Consider the following 17,472-nt stretch of genomic DNA (forward strand, 5'->3'; position numbering starts at 1 on the left):
ATACCAGAATCCAAACCAATTCCTTAAATCTAGAATCCTCATTCTCTAAGAAAATTAAAGTTCACAATACAATTTGAGCTGCTTTTTTGGAAAGCTTTAATTTATTAGCCAAATTGCCTGCAATTGATAATGTACTGAATAACCTTAGCCAAAACTACCTTCTCTTGGGTCTAAAAGCCATGTACATCAGAGAACACTGGAGAGAAATTAAAGATCTGAACAAACACCACATCTTTATAATCATTAATGCTCTTTTCAGTGGGAGATATTGGGAGTGGGAGAGAATCTATCAGAGAATTCTCTAAAGGATGCATGCAAATAGAAACACTTGCTTTCTTAGTTCAATGTCTTTTATCAGGGATGAAAACTTTGTTCAGGATGTGCAGATAGGAATCCCTGTTCCAAACGAGAGGCATTCTGGCCATCTTGATCTTTTGATTCTGTGATGGTAAATCAAGTGCCAGCTCTGGCCAATGCCATAGGTATTAGCTAAGAACTGATAAATTCATAGCTGGAAACCAAACCAGCTTACCTGAATGTTAGTTTTGTTCAAAATAGGAATTAGTCTTATAAAAAATGTAGTGTTTAGACTCTATGAAAGGCTTGTAAATTGCTGCATGTATTAATCTCACTTGCAATGTCAGTATTCAGTGCTATAGGAAAATGTGTAATTTTTGCTTTGCAACTTTGAAAATGTTTGCTCTGTACTTGTGAACCCAGGAACCGGATTTGTCATCCCCTCTACATCCCACCCCCACCCCCAGGAGGCATACCTAGATTAAAGGGGCCGGTAAGGAACATTGCGATGCAAAGAATTGGTGAATGGCCCTATCAAGCCTTGGAAGTGCTATGTGGAAAGGAGCTCATCTCGTGGACTGGAAGACTAAATGTTTTATTTTTTTATAAGAGAATTTTTCATCTCTTTGCTGTTTGAACTCTCACAGGGCCAGAGACTCTAAATTGAAGCGAGAGATCCCCAGAGTCAACCCTGGGTTTGCCCTGAAAGACATTTCAAATTGGCAGATCACTGCAACTCTGTCACTCTTAGCATTTAGATGGCAGCTCATTGGTGTGTATATGTTTGCTTGCTTTAACCTGCAAATAACTTTTAGGTCTTTGTTCTAGTTTATTACGGAATTGGCTATAGGTGTTGTCTTTGGTGTAACACCAATTGACCTAGGGTAAGTGACTGGTCTCTTGGGACTGGAAGCAACCCGAATATTTTGAGATTTTTGGTGGAAGTGACAATGTATCACTAAGTCCATCTTGCCTGGGTGGCAGGATAGACTGGAGAGCCTCAGGGGACTGTCTGTAACTCTATGGTAAGACTGATATAGTGATTCAGGAGTTCACATTTTATACTGGGTTGCTGAAATCTAGTTATAGAACATACCACCAGTTTGGGGTGTCTGCCCTCATGGTACTGAGGCACTCCAGACGGTGTGACTGGAGCAAGGATGTCTCTTTTACAACTTTGCAGGATGGAGAAACAGACCCTGCTTAAACATCTCAAACAGTCATAGTTAAGAACCATAACGTTAGAAATTGGCATTAAGTCTGAGGAGGAAATTCAGCATTGTTCTTTCTCCTTCTGGACCAGTTCAGTCCACATCAATTTAGTGTGTGAGAACATACTCATTCTGATGATGGAATTTCAACAGTTTTCTCCCTCCTCTTCCTTCTGTCATCTATGCCAGTGAATTTATATTAAAAAAGAATGAAGAAACTATCAGCATGTTATATTCAGATTGCTTGAAGGTCTTGTGAACACAGGGTGATTTTCTTCTTTGTCTATATTTATAATGGAAGCAAGATTGAGAACAGAAAATTATTCCTCAACTCATTCAAGAAATAGCTCTATCTTTCTGTGACTGCCAGAAGCTGGGATTGGACAACAGGGGATGGATCATTTTGATAATTACTCGATTCTGATGGTTCCCTCTGAAGCATTTGTCACTGACCACTGTCAGAAGACAGGATAGTGGGCTAGGTGGCCCATTAGTCTGACCCAGTATGGCCACTCTTTTATGTCGTTCTTCGTGAATATCAAGAATCCAACCTTCTATTTCCCATAATATATGGTCACCGTTCTTCCCATTTCTTGCAGTTAAGGGGAAATATTTTCTATACATGTCCATGTCATTTGGTACATTCTTTTCTCCTTAAGTATCTCGAATCTCCCATCTTATGTTCTTATGTTCTTATGTAAGTGTTGTAAAAGCTCACATCAGTTTATATATCCATTACGTCTGCATCACATGGATGATAGCTGAAAATATACTTCTCTCCTTACAGACCAGTAGCAATTTATAATTAAATTTAAGAAAACTAAACTCACTCTCTCTCCTTAATATTCTTTCTAGGTCTTACATCTTGCATCTCACTTTGAAGACAACTTATTTGGTAACTCTGAGATATCAAGCGTGCTTTTTACCAGCCGTTCCACTAGTAAAAAAAAAGTTGCTGTGTCAGTGGGACCTAAAACAACTTTGACTACTATTATTTTCTGCTACTCTGTATTGTCCTTCGTTCTCGTCACCCACCAATGAACAGGACTGCCTTCATCACTCGTTATCGATGTGGCTATCTCAGTTGCATGACAATAAAATCTTTGTAGCATATACACCGTCATGGTGTATATACACTTGTAGTTTTATTGAAAGTTCTCTCACTTATACAGTAGTTGGCATTATTCCTGGTTTTCCCCCCAGAGGAAATCTCACTTTTTCTAAATTGTATCAAACTTCATTTATGTCACTTAGTTCCATAAAGATTAAGTCCATTAGCGTATCTTACTCTTGTTCGTGAATGCTCTGAAATGAAAGCAATAGAGAATGTCTCAGAATTGGTGACCTTTTCTCTACAATATAACATTTCTTTTTTTTTTTCTTCCTAGCATCAAAAGAACTACATAATTTAGGTCAGTTTGATAATGTTATCAAAGCCCTCTGCCTCCTTTAAAACAAATCTGGAATGAGAGTGGTAACTTCCCTCCAGCTGGGATTTTGCCAGCTAGTGAATGATTTATATTCTGTTCGCTTGCTATATATTCATGAAATAGTGTGTCTCTTGCCACCTGCAGCATTTGAAAGAAAATAAGACAAATCTTTACTTAAAAAAAGTAGAACCCCACAAATATATATTGCTTGCAACTTGGATCCCACTAGATGGTATCCTTTTTTCCTCATGAACCCTTCAGCTTGTTTAGTTCAGTTTAGAGCTGTTTTGCTGTAGTCTCTCTTTTTTCCCCTTGCTTTGTTGGGGCATGTCTATAGTGTATCTGGGAGTGAGCCTCCCGTTTTGAGTCAGTTCTGGAGTTTCAGATGTTTCTTTAGGGTTATTAGTAGATTTTAAATAATGGAATTGTGAGCAGCTTTCCCCTGAGGTTAAGTGTATTGTTTCTCTTTGTACAAAGTCCTGTTTTCATCCATGCTGATGTCTTGGTTATTCTTCTGGCTCACCTTTTCAGTAGGAAATTTCACTCTTCCTTGTGGAGGAAATGCTTATAGAGCAGTGTAGCAATCGACATAAAACATTCCCAACTAACTTGTTTCCCTGTATTGTAGATAGAGTAGAATTGGCGAGGAAACCCAGTGTGTACTTGCGTGTGTGCCTTGGTTCTGTTTTGTGTAGGGTACTGATTTGTCCTGGCCTGGGAAGTGACTAGTTTTTTCCCTCTCTCTCTCTCTCCCCCCCAAATGCCAGCTACAGCAATGCCAGTGTGAGCCGTATTGGGCAACATAGACTGTTTTGAAAGAGAGTGCAACTCATGCTGCCTGTTTTCATTAAGAAGACTTGTTTGTACCAAGGTGCTCACTGGATAGAACATATTGGGGGGGGGGTGGGAATTGAGCAACTGCGCGACATACTGGTTTCTTCGGACTGTCGCGTAACAGCTATTTTCATCACTTAGATTTCAGTTTGTTTCAATTCGTAAATATGAGCTGAGTTGCCATACTGCTCCTGGAACTTTGTAGCAACTCTGAATGCCTCACTTGCAGAATTCCCAAGGGGTTGGTAGGTTTATTATGCCAGCTAGTGTGCCTGAATACCCTGGTCACTCAGACAAAATAAAATGGGATTAACAGGCACATGCCATTTCTTACTGTAGCTTGGAAGCCTGATGCCTTTCCCATATAGCAGATTTGATGTGGGTTTGTGGTGAGGAACTAGAGTCTGTTAGAAAAGCAAGCGAACAGAGAGCCATCACAGTCATTCCGCTAGTGGAAATCGATGTTTAATTGAGAGACTCTTGGTGTTTTTTACAGAGCTCACAGTCCTTTATTTTTAGGCAAGATGAAGGATATTGTTTTTGTGAGACATTTGTACTTTTGTGGGATTAGGGGCCATAGCAAACAGCCTCTGATTACTCAAAGGCGTGATTATCTGATGACTGCATCCCTTTGAAGTTATCTTATTACTAAAAACTACTCTGAGAGGGGAAGGGAAGATACTATCATTTAGGATAACTATGAGTGACATTGTGCAGGGTGGTGTATGTATCTTTGTAGCAGTTCCAGCAACATGTTCAAGCTAATGAATGGAATTCCAGGTAATGCACATTTCCTCTCTCCACCATTGGCCTCGATTCATGGCTGCCATACTTGTAGTCAAAGGGAGAACTGGAGCTCTTTTTAAAGAAAAAAAATCTCATTGTTGAGTGATGCTAGTAGGGTGACCAAATGTTCCGATTTTAGGGGCTTTTTCTTATATAAGCACCTATTCTCTTCTCCCCCCCTCCCGACCACCCGCACCCTCATCCCGATTTTTTACACTTGCTATCTGGTCACCCTAGATGCTAGAAATTTTTTTAACACTATACCCAGTGCCTCTTCCACTTCTTTTATATAGGGAAAGAGAAACTGGAATCTGTAATGGCATCTGAGCACTTCCATTAAGCTACAGGGGCAACCCAAATAATTTTTAATATGGTTTTGCTGTTGGCCATAAAGGGCGTTCAACTTTCCAGCACGCTTACTGTTTTTTGAATGTTTGATTTTTAAAGGGAATGTGAATGTGTGCTTATTTCAGATGGCTTCTGCTCACAGGTTGATCATTTGTGAGGATTCTGGAAGTTTCCATGCATATATAAGCTTTATTCAAGTCATAGGGCACATTATAACTCTGACAAAACAACCTTGCACAGAGGCCAACTGGATGTAATTATACTGAACTGGAATTGGTGCAGGAGGAGGAAAGTGCTGCCTGGGACAACTTCAGAATAGTTTGAAAATCCTTAGAAAGGTTTGTAGGATAAAATCAGGCTGGTAACAACTAGAACATAAACACAGAAACATGTGATTCTCAGTGGAATGAAGTTGAATCAAATACAACTCACAGGCTGTAAACTGAATGCCCTCATCTTACTACTTGGCCTAGAGTTTGTATGGACCTTTCCAAATATTTTGCAAGTGGAGACGGTTGTATGCAAACTGGGGATTTGACGAGGGAGGAGGTAATCACTCATAATTCATAGCAACAGCATGGTTTTGAGCGAAACCTTTAAATAGACCTTGGCAGGTAATTTCAGAGAGTGTCGAATTGTGCCTTACTTATCAGAAAGGAAAGGAAGCTCTTCAGCGTATGGGTGCCTGGTGTTGTGAAACTTCCCTTTCTGTGGATTTTTCCTGAGACAAGTGTCTGGTTTAGTTACTTTAGTGAAGGGGGAAAAAATGTAACAAGGCAAAAAGTGTGTTGCTGTAACCAGATGATGATCTTGCATAGCTATTTAAAGCAAAAACGTTGCATTTTCTGGAGATGTGGTACCAGTGTTTTTATGCTGGAACATATTATTGTGTGTGTATATGATGAGTATATCTACTTATTTACATGCTAGATTTGAGATTCAGCCCTGGTTGTGAATCACTGGAAGTGGGTTTTCTGGGTAATGTCTGTCATCTCCCGTTAGCTATCACCACACCAAGTAAAAGGCAAGAATGTCTCCCGGGCGCTCTCTTTGCTACATTTAAAAGCCAGTTTTTCTTTGAAATGCTCTCTAAAGTTAATGCGGTTTTTTTTTAAAACCCTGTCATTTATAGGAATTAACATTCAAAAACTACCTGGCTTCCTGTCTTGATTGATACATTTTGACAGCTAATCTTTACAAGGGTTGCCTAGGATAAAATGTTCTTTCCTCCTCAGTCCCTGTTCAATACTACGTTCTTGTTCTTTATGCAACAATACTTTGATGGAGAGAGAGAGAAAAGAAAGGAAGGATTGAATATCATTTTACAAGGAGAGAAAGAATCTTTAAAAAAATACTTATCCTACACTTGGCAAACTTTTGCTGTCCTGCGTGCTGCTGGCATGACGCCAGCCTTGGCAGAGGCTAGGGCCTGCATTTGCCAAGCAGTCTTCCTCCACTTGCTGCGTTTTCACTCCCTGTGACTGACTGTTTATTCACCCGATTGCTCTATTTCAGCAGTGCTGAAGTCATGGCGTCTTGGAAATGATAAGAACACTTAGTCTGTCCAAACTGTAAAACAGCCATGATGTCAGAACTTGCAGAAAGTGATCTCTGAGAGCTTTAGCTTAGTGTACACTTCAAAAAGCTTGAGATATTGGATGTCGGAGAACTTACTGCTACTTTTAAAAAGCTAAACAATCCAAAAAGGAGCTGCCTTAATTTTTTTTTTTTAAAAAAGAGTAGTGTGCTAAGCTGTGTGTCTTGAGGATTTTCCAACCTTGCATCTGTCTGGTTATTTCAGTCTTTTTTGGGGGGGTTTTTTTTTGGGTGGGGGGGAAGGTTGGTTCAGAGTGGTGAATCCTCAAATCAGAATGTTTTATAACTTCTCTTGGTTTTCTGTAAAGTAATTCCCCAATAGGTGTAAATAGAAGTTGTTCACTGAACAAGTAACTTTAAATTGAGTGGTGTTCATTGCATGTTGTATGCATAGTGATCAGAATATTTAGATAGTATTTTAGAAAAACTCATGTATTTTGTTAACTTGGAAATGCCTTGTCTATCAAATTTCTTTCAGGGAAAGGCCCGGAGAAGTAAACATTTACTGTGATTCTTTGTGTTTTGTCCTATACCAAAGTTCTGCATTGAATGGCTTTTTTGGGGAGTAGATGGGTGCTCTCTTTCAAAGCTTTCCAATTTTGGGAAGTGTTCTGGCTGCTTAGCAATTCACATAGCAAGTATATTGGTTGCAGAAGTCTTTTCAGAGTTAAGGAGGAGCAGGGCGGCTGGCTGTTAACAGGTGTCATGATTTAAAACAAAACCTATTACAGGAGGTTGGACACTAGGGACCTCAATTAAGTGGCTGACAATAAATTAATGCATCACTTAAGTACTTCACAGAGGCCTGAAGGGAACATTAGAACATCTAGTCTGACCTCCTGTATATCACAGACCATTAAATTTCACCCAGTTACTTCTGCATTGAGCCTAGTAACTTGTATTTGGTTACAGCATGTCTTCCAGAAAGTCATCCAGTTTCGATCTGAAGACATCAAGGGACGGAGAATCCACCACTTCCCGTGGTAGTTTGTTCCAGTGTTTAATCAGTGTTAAAATTAGTGCCTTATTCCTAATTTGATTTTGTCTGGCTATAGCTTCCAGCCCAGTGGTTCATGTTATGCCTTTCTCTGCTAGATTAAAGAACAGTTTAGTGTCCAGTATTTTCCTTCCCATGAAGGCAGTTATTCACTCCAATCAAATCATCACTCCTTCTTCTTCTTCTTGATAAGCGCAGCAGAGATTGAGCTCTGTCTCTCATTGTGTCATTTTCTCCAGACCTCAGATAATTTTTGTGACTCTTTCGTACCCTCTTGAATTTTTCCACATCCCGTTTTAAAATATGGACACCAGAACTGTAAACAGTATTGGTCTCTCCAATGCTGTAGACAGAGGTAAAATGACCTCCTTACTTCTACTTGCTACCCTTGTTTAGACATTTAAGGATCCAACTAGCTTGTTTTGCCACAGCAGCACACTAGGAGGTCATGTTCATTTGTTTGTCTACTGTGACCCCTAAATTTTTATGAGTATATTACACAGTTACATTTATCAACTAAACTTGTAATCTCATCAAAGAACGAAATCAGGTTTGTTTGCCAAGGCCTGTTTTCCATAAAATCACTTTGACTGTCACTATACTCATATTCTTTAATTCCTTATCAATTGAATCCTGGATCAGCTTTTCCATTATTTTGCCCATTGTTGATTTCAGACTATTTATTTCAACCAGCCTCCTGGTGGTCTTTTTAAATATTGGCACAACATTAACCCTGTTCCCATCGTCTTTACTTTCCCTGGTATTCCAATATTTATTATAAATTAATATCAGCTGGTCAGACTTCTCCTTAGCCAACTCTTTTAGTAATCTTGTGTGCAAGTGTCCCGGACTGCTTATTTAACAGTGTTTATTTTTAGCAGATGTTGTTTACGTTCTCCTTAGTTACTAATGGACTGCAAAGCACTTCATCCTCATGTGATAGAAGCATTTCCTCCTCCTTTTTTTCCAAAGACAAAACACAAATATTTATGGAATATCTCTGCCTTTTATGTATCATTAACAACAGTTATGCCGTCTCCGGCTACTAGTGGGACTATATCATTGCTACAGTTTTTGTTCCTAATATACTTTAAAAAAAAAAAAAAAACCCACCCTCATTTTTAATTGTCCTTCATCCTCCCAGCCATGGATTTTTTCCTGATGCCTTTAGATTATCTTGTCAATTAATATTGAATGCTATACCTTTCCTTCTTTTCCCCCAATCGTTGTAATTTTTTGTTTCTAATTGCTGCATTCTTTTCGCCACTGAATTAGGATAGGCTTTTAGCCAAAGGTGTCCTCTTGGTTATGGAATCGTAGCTTTCTGGACATCTGACAGATTCATATTAAAAACTTTCAATTTTAATTAACATTTTACTATGTTTTTCTTCCCAGTCATTTTAAGTTTGAAAAACTGGTTGCTTTTAAAAAAAATTTTTTTAACAAACACTGTCAAATTAAAAATAATATAACACAGATTTGTATACCTGTGTTACCATTTACATCTTTGTCATGTAAATTTGTGTGATTTTGCATGCTTCAGGTATGGCCTTCATTGGTAAGGTTCAGAGGATCAGCTATGAGATGTGGGGGGAATGCTGTTCATATGCTAGTTTATTCATGAATGGCAGAAGAATTTAGGAAATGAAAAAGATCTTTCCCCTGGAGTGAAATAATTTAGACCTCTTTATACTATATTTATCTGCACTGTTTTTGCAGCAGCCTTTGTTTTTTGTAAATGTCTGTCCAATTAAGAACAAAAATCATGTGGCACTGCTTTGATAAATCTAGTGATGAACTTTGGTCATGGAGGCGTTTTTCTTAGCGGGATTGTGAACTGGAAATCTAGTTAACACACTAAATCTAAGTTTTGGCACCCACGCGGAACGGCAATCCATCTGCTGATGAGCCACATGGCCTGGGGTTTTTCAAGAACTGCCTCAATAATCCTGAACACTCTTTATATTGATATACATTAAAATGAGGCACAGTTTACAGCAGTCTCTAACAAGGCTGTTGAATTTACGCCACTCCAGAAACCACAGGCTTTTGTCCTTGTTCAAGTTACAGTAGAACCTCAGAGTTACGAACACCAGAGTTACAAACTGACCAGTTAACCGCACACCTCGTTTGGAACCGGAAGTACGCAATTAGGCAGCAGCAGAGATAGGGGCGGGAGGAAGCAAATACAGAGCAGTGCTGTGTTAAATATAAACTATTTAAAAAAGGGAAAGCAGCATTTTTCTACTGCATAGTAAAGTTTCAAAGCTGCATTAAGTCACTGTTCAGTTGTAAACTTTTGAAAGAACCACCATAATGTTTTGTTCAGAGTTACCAACATTTCAGAGTTCTGAACAACCTCCATTCCCGAGGGGTTCGTATCCCTGAGGTTCTACTGTATATCCTTGGTCTACAGTCAGTGTATGTGAGTAGTAATTTTTTTCGTTTCTTGTTTTTACCTTTTAGTGTAAGGTAATTTTATTTGTCTTCCCTGCAGAAAATACATATTTGGATGTATTAAGGTTTTGCATCATTTATCAATAATGATCTCTTCATCGCTTTCCTTTCTTTTAAGAAGAATCTATCATGGGATATATTTTGGTCTGGAGTCAGAAATATTACATATACAGAATCGTAGTTCCCTTTCACAGTGTAATTTAGGCAGAATTGAAATACATCTTAAGGAGTACCTTCCATTGAGACATGCATAGTCAGCTTTCTTATTCTAATTATAGTGGTGTCCATAAGCTCCCCTGCAGGGGAGGCTCCATCAACAATTTCATTATAAATACCATTTTGCTGAGATGTTTGTACTGAAGTCTGTTTTTTTTAAACTTTGAAAAGGGACTGTAAAAATGACTCATCTTTCTGTATGTATTCAGTCCTACCTGCCTGTGTAGCAACTAAAATACATTCTTACTATGTTTGTTCCTATTAGCACTGCTGAGCTGTTGTGCAAGTGAGAGCTCTGCCTGATGCTGAGCATCAACAGCAAGATTGTTTTCTAAGTTCCCATTAGTTTCTCCTTTGGAAACCCATTGAAAACAGAAGGCATAACTTGAAGACTGAGGTTGCACTGGTAATAAGTGAGGATAGAATTTTCCCTGAAGAATTGTTATTACTGCTGCTAATTCATGAAATAGAAAAAACCCAGCTTGGCCCTCAGATCCCAGGCTAAATGTTTACATCTGGCAATTAAGGGGAAAAAAATCTGTTAACTTGAGCATATTTAATGCAGAGGCCATTGAGAGTATAAACATGGGATCCCACAATGCTACTATTACAGATAAACTTTTCAGAGTAGAACCGTACATTAAAGCTGACAGTACATATTCCCTCATAGCCAAGGCTTGGCATACAGTGTCTAAATCCTGAAGAAATGTGTGAGGGGTTGTAAAACAAATTTTTTATTTTGTATTGTTGTTTGTTATAGTTGTGCCCAGTGGCTCCAGTTGTGATTGGGCTCTGTTGTGGTAGGTTCTGTACTCTATTATCCCAGAGTACATACAATTAAAGAGCGAGATCATCTCTTGGGTTCAGACATTTTTCAATATGGTAGAAGATATTTATTTGTAAACTGAAAATTTGCAGTTTGTGCAAAGCTCTAGGAAAAAATACAGTTTTGAACTGTCCTGCACTGGTCGAATGTAGTTTTCTCTTTCTAAATAAACTGTAGTTTAATTTACAGCATAGCAGAATGTGCAGCAGATTTGAGGGAAAAAAGAGAAATAAATAGGATGGAGTAGACTCTGGTACATCATCTCGGGAATTTCTCTATATCTATTCTTGGGTGGACGCTGCATCCTTGTTCACTTACAATGTTAGCTGTGTTTCTGGTTGTATGCTTTCGAGTCGTGTCGTTTGGTTAAAGTTTCTTGTGTTGATTTGCTTGGGCTCTACTGTAGTCCTACTGAAACTTTTGTTTTATGCTGCTGTTACTGATACCGTTTTTTAGCTAAGTTAGAAAGTGGAAAACAGTTACCTAATGAAAACCAGATTTCCTATCTTGTGTTTATTTACAGAGCCTCTGGCATATAGCTAGCATGGCTAAAAGGCCATAAAACATTGTAATCAAAATGTTGTTGTTACATAAATATAAATGCTGCTGCTTCTTTTGATGTAACAATAGTAAGACTGTCTCTTGAAAATCCTGTTTTCTGTTCATTTTTTCCAAACCCAGTGCCCACACCTACAGATTAATGAGTTTTTAAATAAATGTGCTTTTCACAAATTTATTTCCTACTAGTCGGATATTTGTGGATAGGGTGGAAATGTATTCTCTTCAGGGGGAAAATAAGAAGTCTATGATTCCACCCTATATGTGTAGCAGCATCTGTACTTTATTAAATCCAATTCTGCATACATAAGCAACATGAGGATGCTACAGTGGGGTCAACCTAGCCATGTGTGCTGCAGTATAGCAATGTATTATTGTATGAATGTAATTAAGTTGTTTAAAGGGAGCTTTTTTTTGTTGCCAATAAAAGATGAATTTGAAATACAAATTGGAAAGATGAAAAAACCCTGTCAAAGACAATACGTCAGCACTCAAAAATGTAATCATAATACCAGGGCTATCAAATGGGTTCAAGTCCTCAGTTGTTTCTGTTATCCTTACGTTGACATTGCTTTCAATGGTTTTCCTCATTACTCCACTGGCTCATATTTTGATGTAAATCTGGGAGAAAGATCTCTCCGAGCGACTTGAAAACGCTGAGAAAATGAAATATAGTTTGCCAGCATCCCAAGTGTCAAAGTACTCAAGGGTTGCTCTAGACCCAAGGGGATATGCGCTCACAGAGTGTTTACATTGCTGCTTATAATCTCTCTATATTTTTAAAATGCCAGTTGTTCAATCTTCCCTTGCTCTGTCTTTGCAGTGTGCCCCAGCGCTTGTGGCAAACGGGCTTGCACAGACCAAAACGAATGTTGCCATCCCGAGTGCTTGGGGAGCTGCACTGTGCCCGACAACAACACGGCTTGTGTGGCCTGTCGCAACTACTACTACGAAGGAATCTGCGTACCCACCTGCCCACCAAACACATACAAGTTTGAAGGCTGGCGCTGTGTTACAAAAGACTTCTGTTCCAAAGTCCCTGCTACAGAGATAAGTGACTATGAGAAGTTTGTGATCCACAACGACGAGTGCATGGCAGAGTGCCCTTCTGGTTTCATACGCAACGGGAGCCAAAGGTAAAGGAAATACACAAGCTTGCATTATTATTCATATAGTTCCCTGCGTGATTTTAGCAAGAGAACCCCCCAGTTCCATGGCATTAACCGTCTAAGGGCCTGATCCCGTGTGGTGCTGAGCATCTTGGTCTCCCGCTGACATCAGTGGAGATAGAGTATTGTCAACACCATGAGGATGAGGCCTTTAAACTAGACAATAGCCCGGTGAAAATGGCAATGGAATAAAGTGGGTGGGATGGAGATGGGGAAGAGATGCCAGTAATCAGTGGAAAGGAGATTCTGCTCTTGGTGAGCATTGCCACACAGAGCAGTTTTGTTTCTCATGTTAGCTGGTTGTTTACTGACATGTACTGGCGTTCTGACTTTTCTGTGTGCAGGTCTCTTATGTACACTCACATTCATTGCAGCCTTTAGGTCTCTGCATTTTCTGGTTCACCGTGTTTGTCCTGGAAAATGCCAACTCTACCTCAGTTCAGAGAAATAATACCAGTAGCTGCCATGCTATTTTATGACCTAGGGCCCTACGAAATTCACAGTCCATTTTGGTCAATTTCATGGCCCCCAGAGTTTTAAAATCTGTCAGTTTCACGTTTTCAGATGTTTATATTTGCAATTTCATGATGATGTAACCGTGGGGGTCCCAACCCAAAAGGGGATCGTTTGGGTTGCAAAGCTTTTAATGGGGGTTGCAGCATTGCCACCCTCACTTCTCTGCTGCCTCCAGAGCTGAGCTTCCTGCAGCTGGGGGAGATAGCCAGAGGCAGGTCTGATTTTCCCTCGCCTCCCTTCCCAAAGCAGCTGTGCAGTGGAAGAGGAAGGTCCTATCCCTCCCCAGCCCGGCCGGGACTAGCAGCTAGGAGCCCCCGGCTGGGGCACTCCCAGCAGCACGGGGGAGATTAGACACATCCCCACCTCCGGGACCCTCTGATCTCTTTCCTCGCACCCCCAAGAGCAACTGTGCAGGGGAAGAGGAAATCCTGCCCCTCCCCAGCCCGGCTGGGACTAGCAGCTGGAGCTCGGTGCACAGTAGAGATCCCTGCTGGGGTGCACCCAGCCCTGCCCCTTTCTCCTCCCCTCCAATAGCTACATTTCATGGGGGAGGTCTGATTTCACGGTCCATGACGTGTTTTTCATGGCCGTGAATTTGGTATTTGACTAACTGTTGTAGGGAACTGTTTTTTTTACAGGAATATTACTCTGATTTTTGTCAGTCATATTTCTGGAATTTAAAGAACTTGGAGTGATAGAGATGTGATTGACTTGCTCACTTTGCCAGCAGCCAAGGCAACAATCTTAGTTGCCCACCCATTAACCCAGCGGCGCTAAGAACTGTTATTTCCTAGCCATTGCTAATCTAGAGGAATTCTCAGTAGTGTAGGACTGCATTGAAAAATGTCTCCATATAAATGGTCTGTATCATAGTTTTTCCTTTATTTGTACAGGTTAGTTTTGTTCAAGGGATGGAAATCTCCACCGTTTGCTTTATAAACCTAGAGAGAACGAGAGAGTATCATCGAAACAAACATCTTCCTAGGAAAATTTCCAGTTCACATTTAGATGCAAACAGTGTTACTGTTTGCTAGCTTGAAGCCAGATGTTTACCTGAGAAACTGTTTCCCTGCTGTCTGGCCTGAGCTTCTAGGAGCGGCTGTTTAAAAACACTCTCATAAAACAGTATAGACACAGCTTATCTCATCCCAGTTGCAAAGGCGGGAAGGCATAACTCAAGGCCAGTGAACGTTTTTTCCCGCGGTTTCCCAGAGCTGGTATTAACCAACAGTTGCCAATGAGGAGTTTCTAGCATTCTTTGTACCCGTAGTTGAATGCCTCTTGCATGTCTTCAGCTCTCAGGCACATTATGCTGTAGCATTTGAAACAGGAGCTCATGACTAAGAAATGAAGGCTCCTTTCTTCTATTACATCAGTGCACGTTTCTCCAAGCTGAAGAAGAAAGTGGGTTCGGTTACCCTTTAGTTAACAAATAACAAATCCATGTTTACCAGTGTGCTGTCAATAGACTTCCTTTCCCTTTGCTTGTCTCCCTTCCACCCGCGCACACAGAAGGTATAATGTGCATATAAGTTAAAAATCACTGGTACTAATGCAAAGATGGAAAAGCGGTGAAATAAAACAAGGGATGATGGGGTTATATTTTACCTGGAAGGAAGAACAATCCCATAGTGTCACATTGGTGGCAGCCCATTCGTACATAGCGAGGTTAGTATATGGATAGTGTCTACGGTAGAGCTGTCCTTGTTTTGGTTCATGTTTGCTAGACCTGAACTTAAAACTTTGGTGAGAAGGGATGGAGGAGAATTCATATAAATGTTCACATCCCAGCCCTCACCCCAGTTTTAGCATTGAGCTATTTCAGCAGGTCTGGGCTGGTTTAGGAGGTCACTGTGGAGTTGTCTGTCTCTCTAGCTCTAACGTATGCATGCTGAGGCTTGAGTTTTCCAAAGGTGCCTAAGGGAGTCAGGTACTGGAGGCTTTACCTTCTTAGGCTCCTGTGAAAACTCCAGCCTTGTTTCGGTAGCAGAGATGTTCGCTAGAGCACTTCCTAGAGGGCCACCAATGTCTCAGAGAGGGCAATGACTTTTTCTGTATTCTTGATCAGTTCTCCGTCCGTTATGCTATAGTAAGTGTAGGCATGTAGCAATCATGACTTGCACTTAGAATGCCCTTCATCCAGAGGGATCCCGCAGCATTTCATAACCTGATTTACAGACTGTGTGTGGGGGAGTCACGTTACTCACCACTCCATTGCAGTCACCAGGATGGTGAAATATGGCAGCAGTTTAACAGCTAGCCATGGGGCTTGTAGAATTAACACTACACAACAGTTTAGGATGGGAAGTGACTAGGAATAGCATAATCTATGGAACTGATAGAGTGGTGAGAGTGAGGTTTCTGTTTTCTGCTCAGTTGTACCTTACAGCAATTTTTCCAGTCGTTTGGTACCGCCTTTAAAATCCAAATTGTGACACTGTGTTATTAGGACAATAACCTCATTAGGAGATTTCTCTAATAACCATTTCCCCTAGGGCACTTATTTATGAGGGTCACGTCGGCTCATAGAACCCATGCAGTCCTGCCTGGGTGCATGAGATATTTGCTTTTCTGCTGGGCCTCTTTTGAAAAATGGCAACTTTCCTCCCAGTTTGAAGGATTTGTATTATGTTAGGTTGCAGATAGAGAAGTTCTTGCCTTCCAAACAATGCAGCTCCAGTCTGTTGTGGATTGAGAACCATGTGTTTTTGTTTATTTCTGGTCTCCCTTCCTTCCCAACAGCATGTTCTGCAGCCCCTGCGAAGGGCCTTGCCCAAAAATCTGTGAGGAAGAGAAAACAAAGACCATTGATTCTGTCACATCAGCACAAATGTTGCAGGGATGCACCGTCCTCAAGGGGAATCTGCTTATTAACATCCGCCGTGGAAGTAAGTAATGTTCCTCCTGTCTGAGCCTTCAATGAGGGTCCTTTAACTTTCTGTTTTCTCTTTGAGTGTTTCAATACAAAAAACCCCCAAAACTGTAAGCATGGTCCTCAAGAGGATTGTTTGCTTTTTAATGGCACTCCGGCTGCGTTAAGGGTTTCTGCTGGAATCCTCGACATGGCGACGTTCTCTGGCATGTCTGTAGACCAGGTATTTAGCCAGTGGCAAAGCTTTCCTCCCTGCGTGTGAGATAATGAAACCCCCTGTTTAAATTCTAACTCGTTTTTACTGTGTTTGTCATATCTGGTTCGTGTCCTAACATAAATGAACTTTGAATGCAATTTGTCAGAGTAGTGATTCATCAGCTGGGGAAATTCCAACGGACGCTCACCATTGTAAACTTGGTGGTTTGAAATATACCTCCCTATGCATGCAAAGGAGTGTGTGGGGTGGAGTGCCTTGACTTTTTGTGCCTGTGCTAGATGGATTGAATTGCCTATGAATACCAGGTTTGCTCCTAATAACCAAGGGGGTCGGAAACAGTTGTATGTGAATTGTTTTAATTATGTGTTTCACATGTTTAAGTAGAATCTTAACTTCTGCAGGGAGATGGTCTGAAGAACTTTTATTTAAGTTAACCCATTCAGCTCACCCACCCTCTGTAGTAAATGATTTTATTCCTGAGTACTATACAGTAACGTAAATTGTCTAGTTTAATGCTTACATATTATCTCAAAGAATTGAAGAGTATTCCTAATCTACACCCTCCCAACTTCTTTCAGGTGATAACTGGCCATATGATATCCGGACTGTACTGCTGTGCACACAGAACTTAATTTAGTTGTAGTGTTCTTCACCAGAAGCAAACACCCAGCTTCCAAGGTCCTTGCCCATTTCGGAGAGTGCCCATTACACAACTACAGTGTAACTATTATACAAGCTGTAGAAAACCTGACCCTAAGCCAGCTTCATTCCATGAAGATGTTATGGCTTTACCTTCATTGTTTCAGCATTCTAGAAGTAATGGCTGCTTAAATGATATAGTTATATCTACACTATTTTTTAAATGGCCAGTAAAAGTCCTGTGCTTTGGAGATTAGTATCCGTGCTGTTTGTTGAGAATAATAGCATAACTCTGTGGGGGTACTCTTAACCTCCAGTCTGATGCCATGCTCTTCAGTGGATCATTTCAGCCTTTTCTAATGAATGAGCTTTACCTCTGTCACCGAGAGTAACAGCAGTTGCAGTTTCACAGATGCCTAAATTTACAACTGCACATGAGTCTTTTCAGTCTTGCCAAAAGGTTGACTGTTGAAAGCTCAGAATTTGGTACTGGCACTAGTATG

General features: G+C 40.4%; 1 protein-coding gene across 1 annotated transcript in view; it reads left to right on the plus strand.

Annotated features, from left to right (window-relative positions):
- The window catches only part of IGF1R (insulin like growth factor 1 receptor), a 260,419-nt gene that overhangs the window by 188,733 nt on the left and 54,214 nt on the right, over positions 1-17,472 (plus strand). The window contains exons 3-4 of the mRNA XM_039490284.1: positions 12,380-12,692; positions 15,984-16,129. Of these exons, the coding sequence (XP_039346218.1) occupies positions 12,380-12,692; positions 15,984-16,129 (459 nt within the window). The remainder of the gene's footprint in view (positions 1-12,379; positions 12,693-15,983; positions 16,130-17,472) is intronic.

The sequence above is a fragment of the Mauremys reevesii genome, linkage group 10 (genome assembly GCF_016161935.1).
Source record: "Mauremys reevesii isolate NIE-2019 linkage group 10, ASM1616193v1, whole genome shotgun sequence".
Lineage (NCBI taxonomy): Eukaryota > Metazoa > Chordata > Testudines > Geoemydidae > Mauremys > Mauremys reevesii.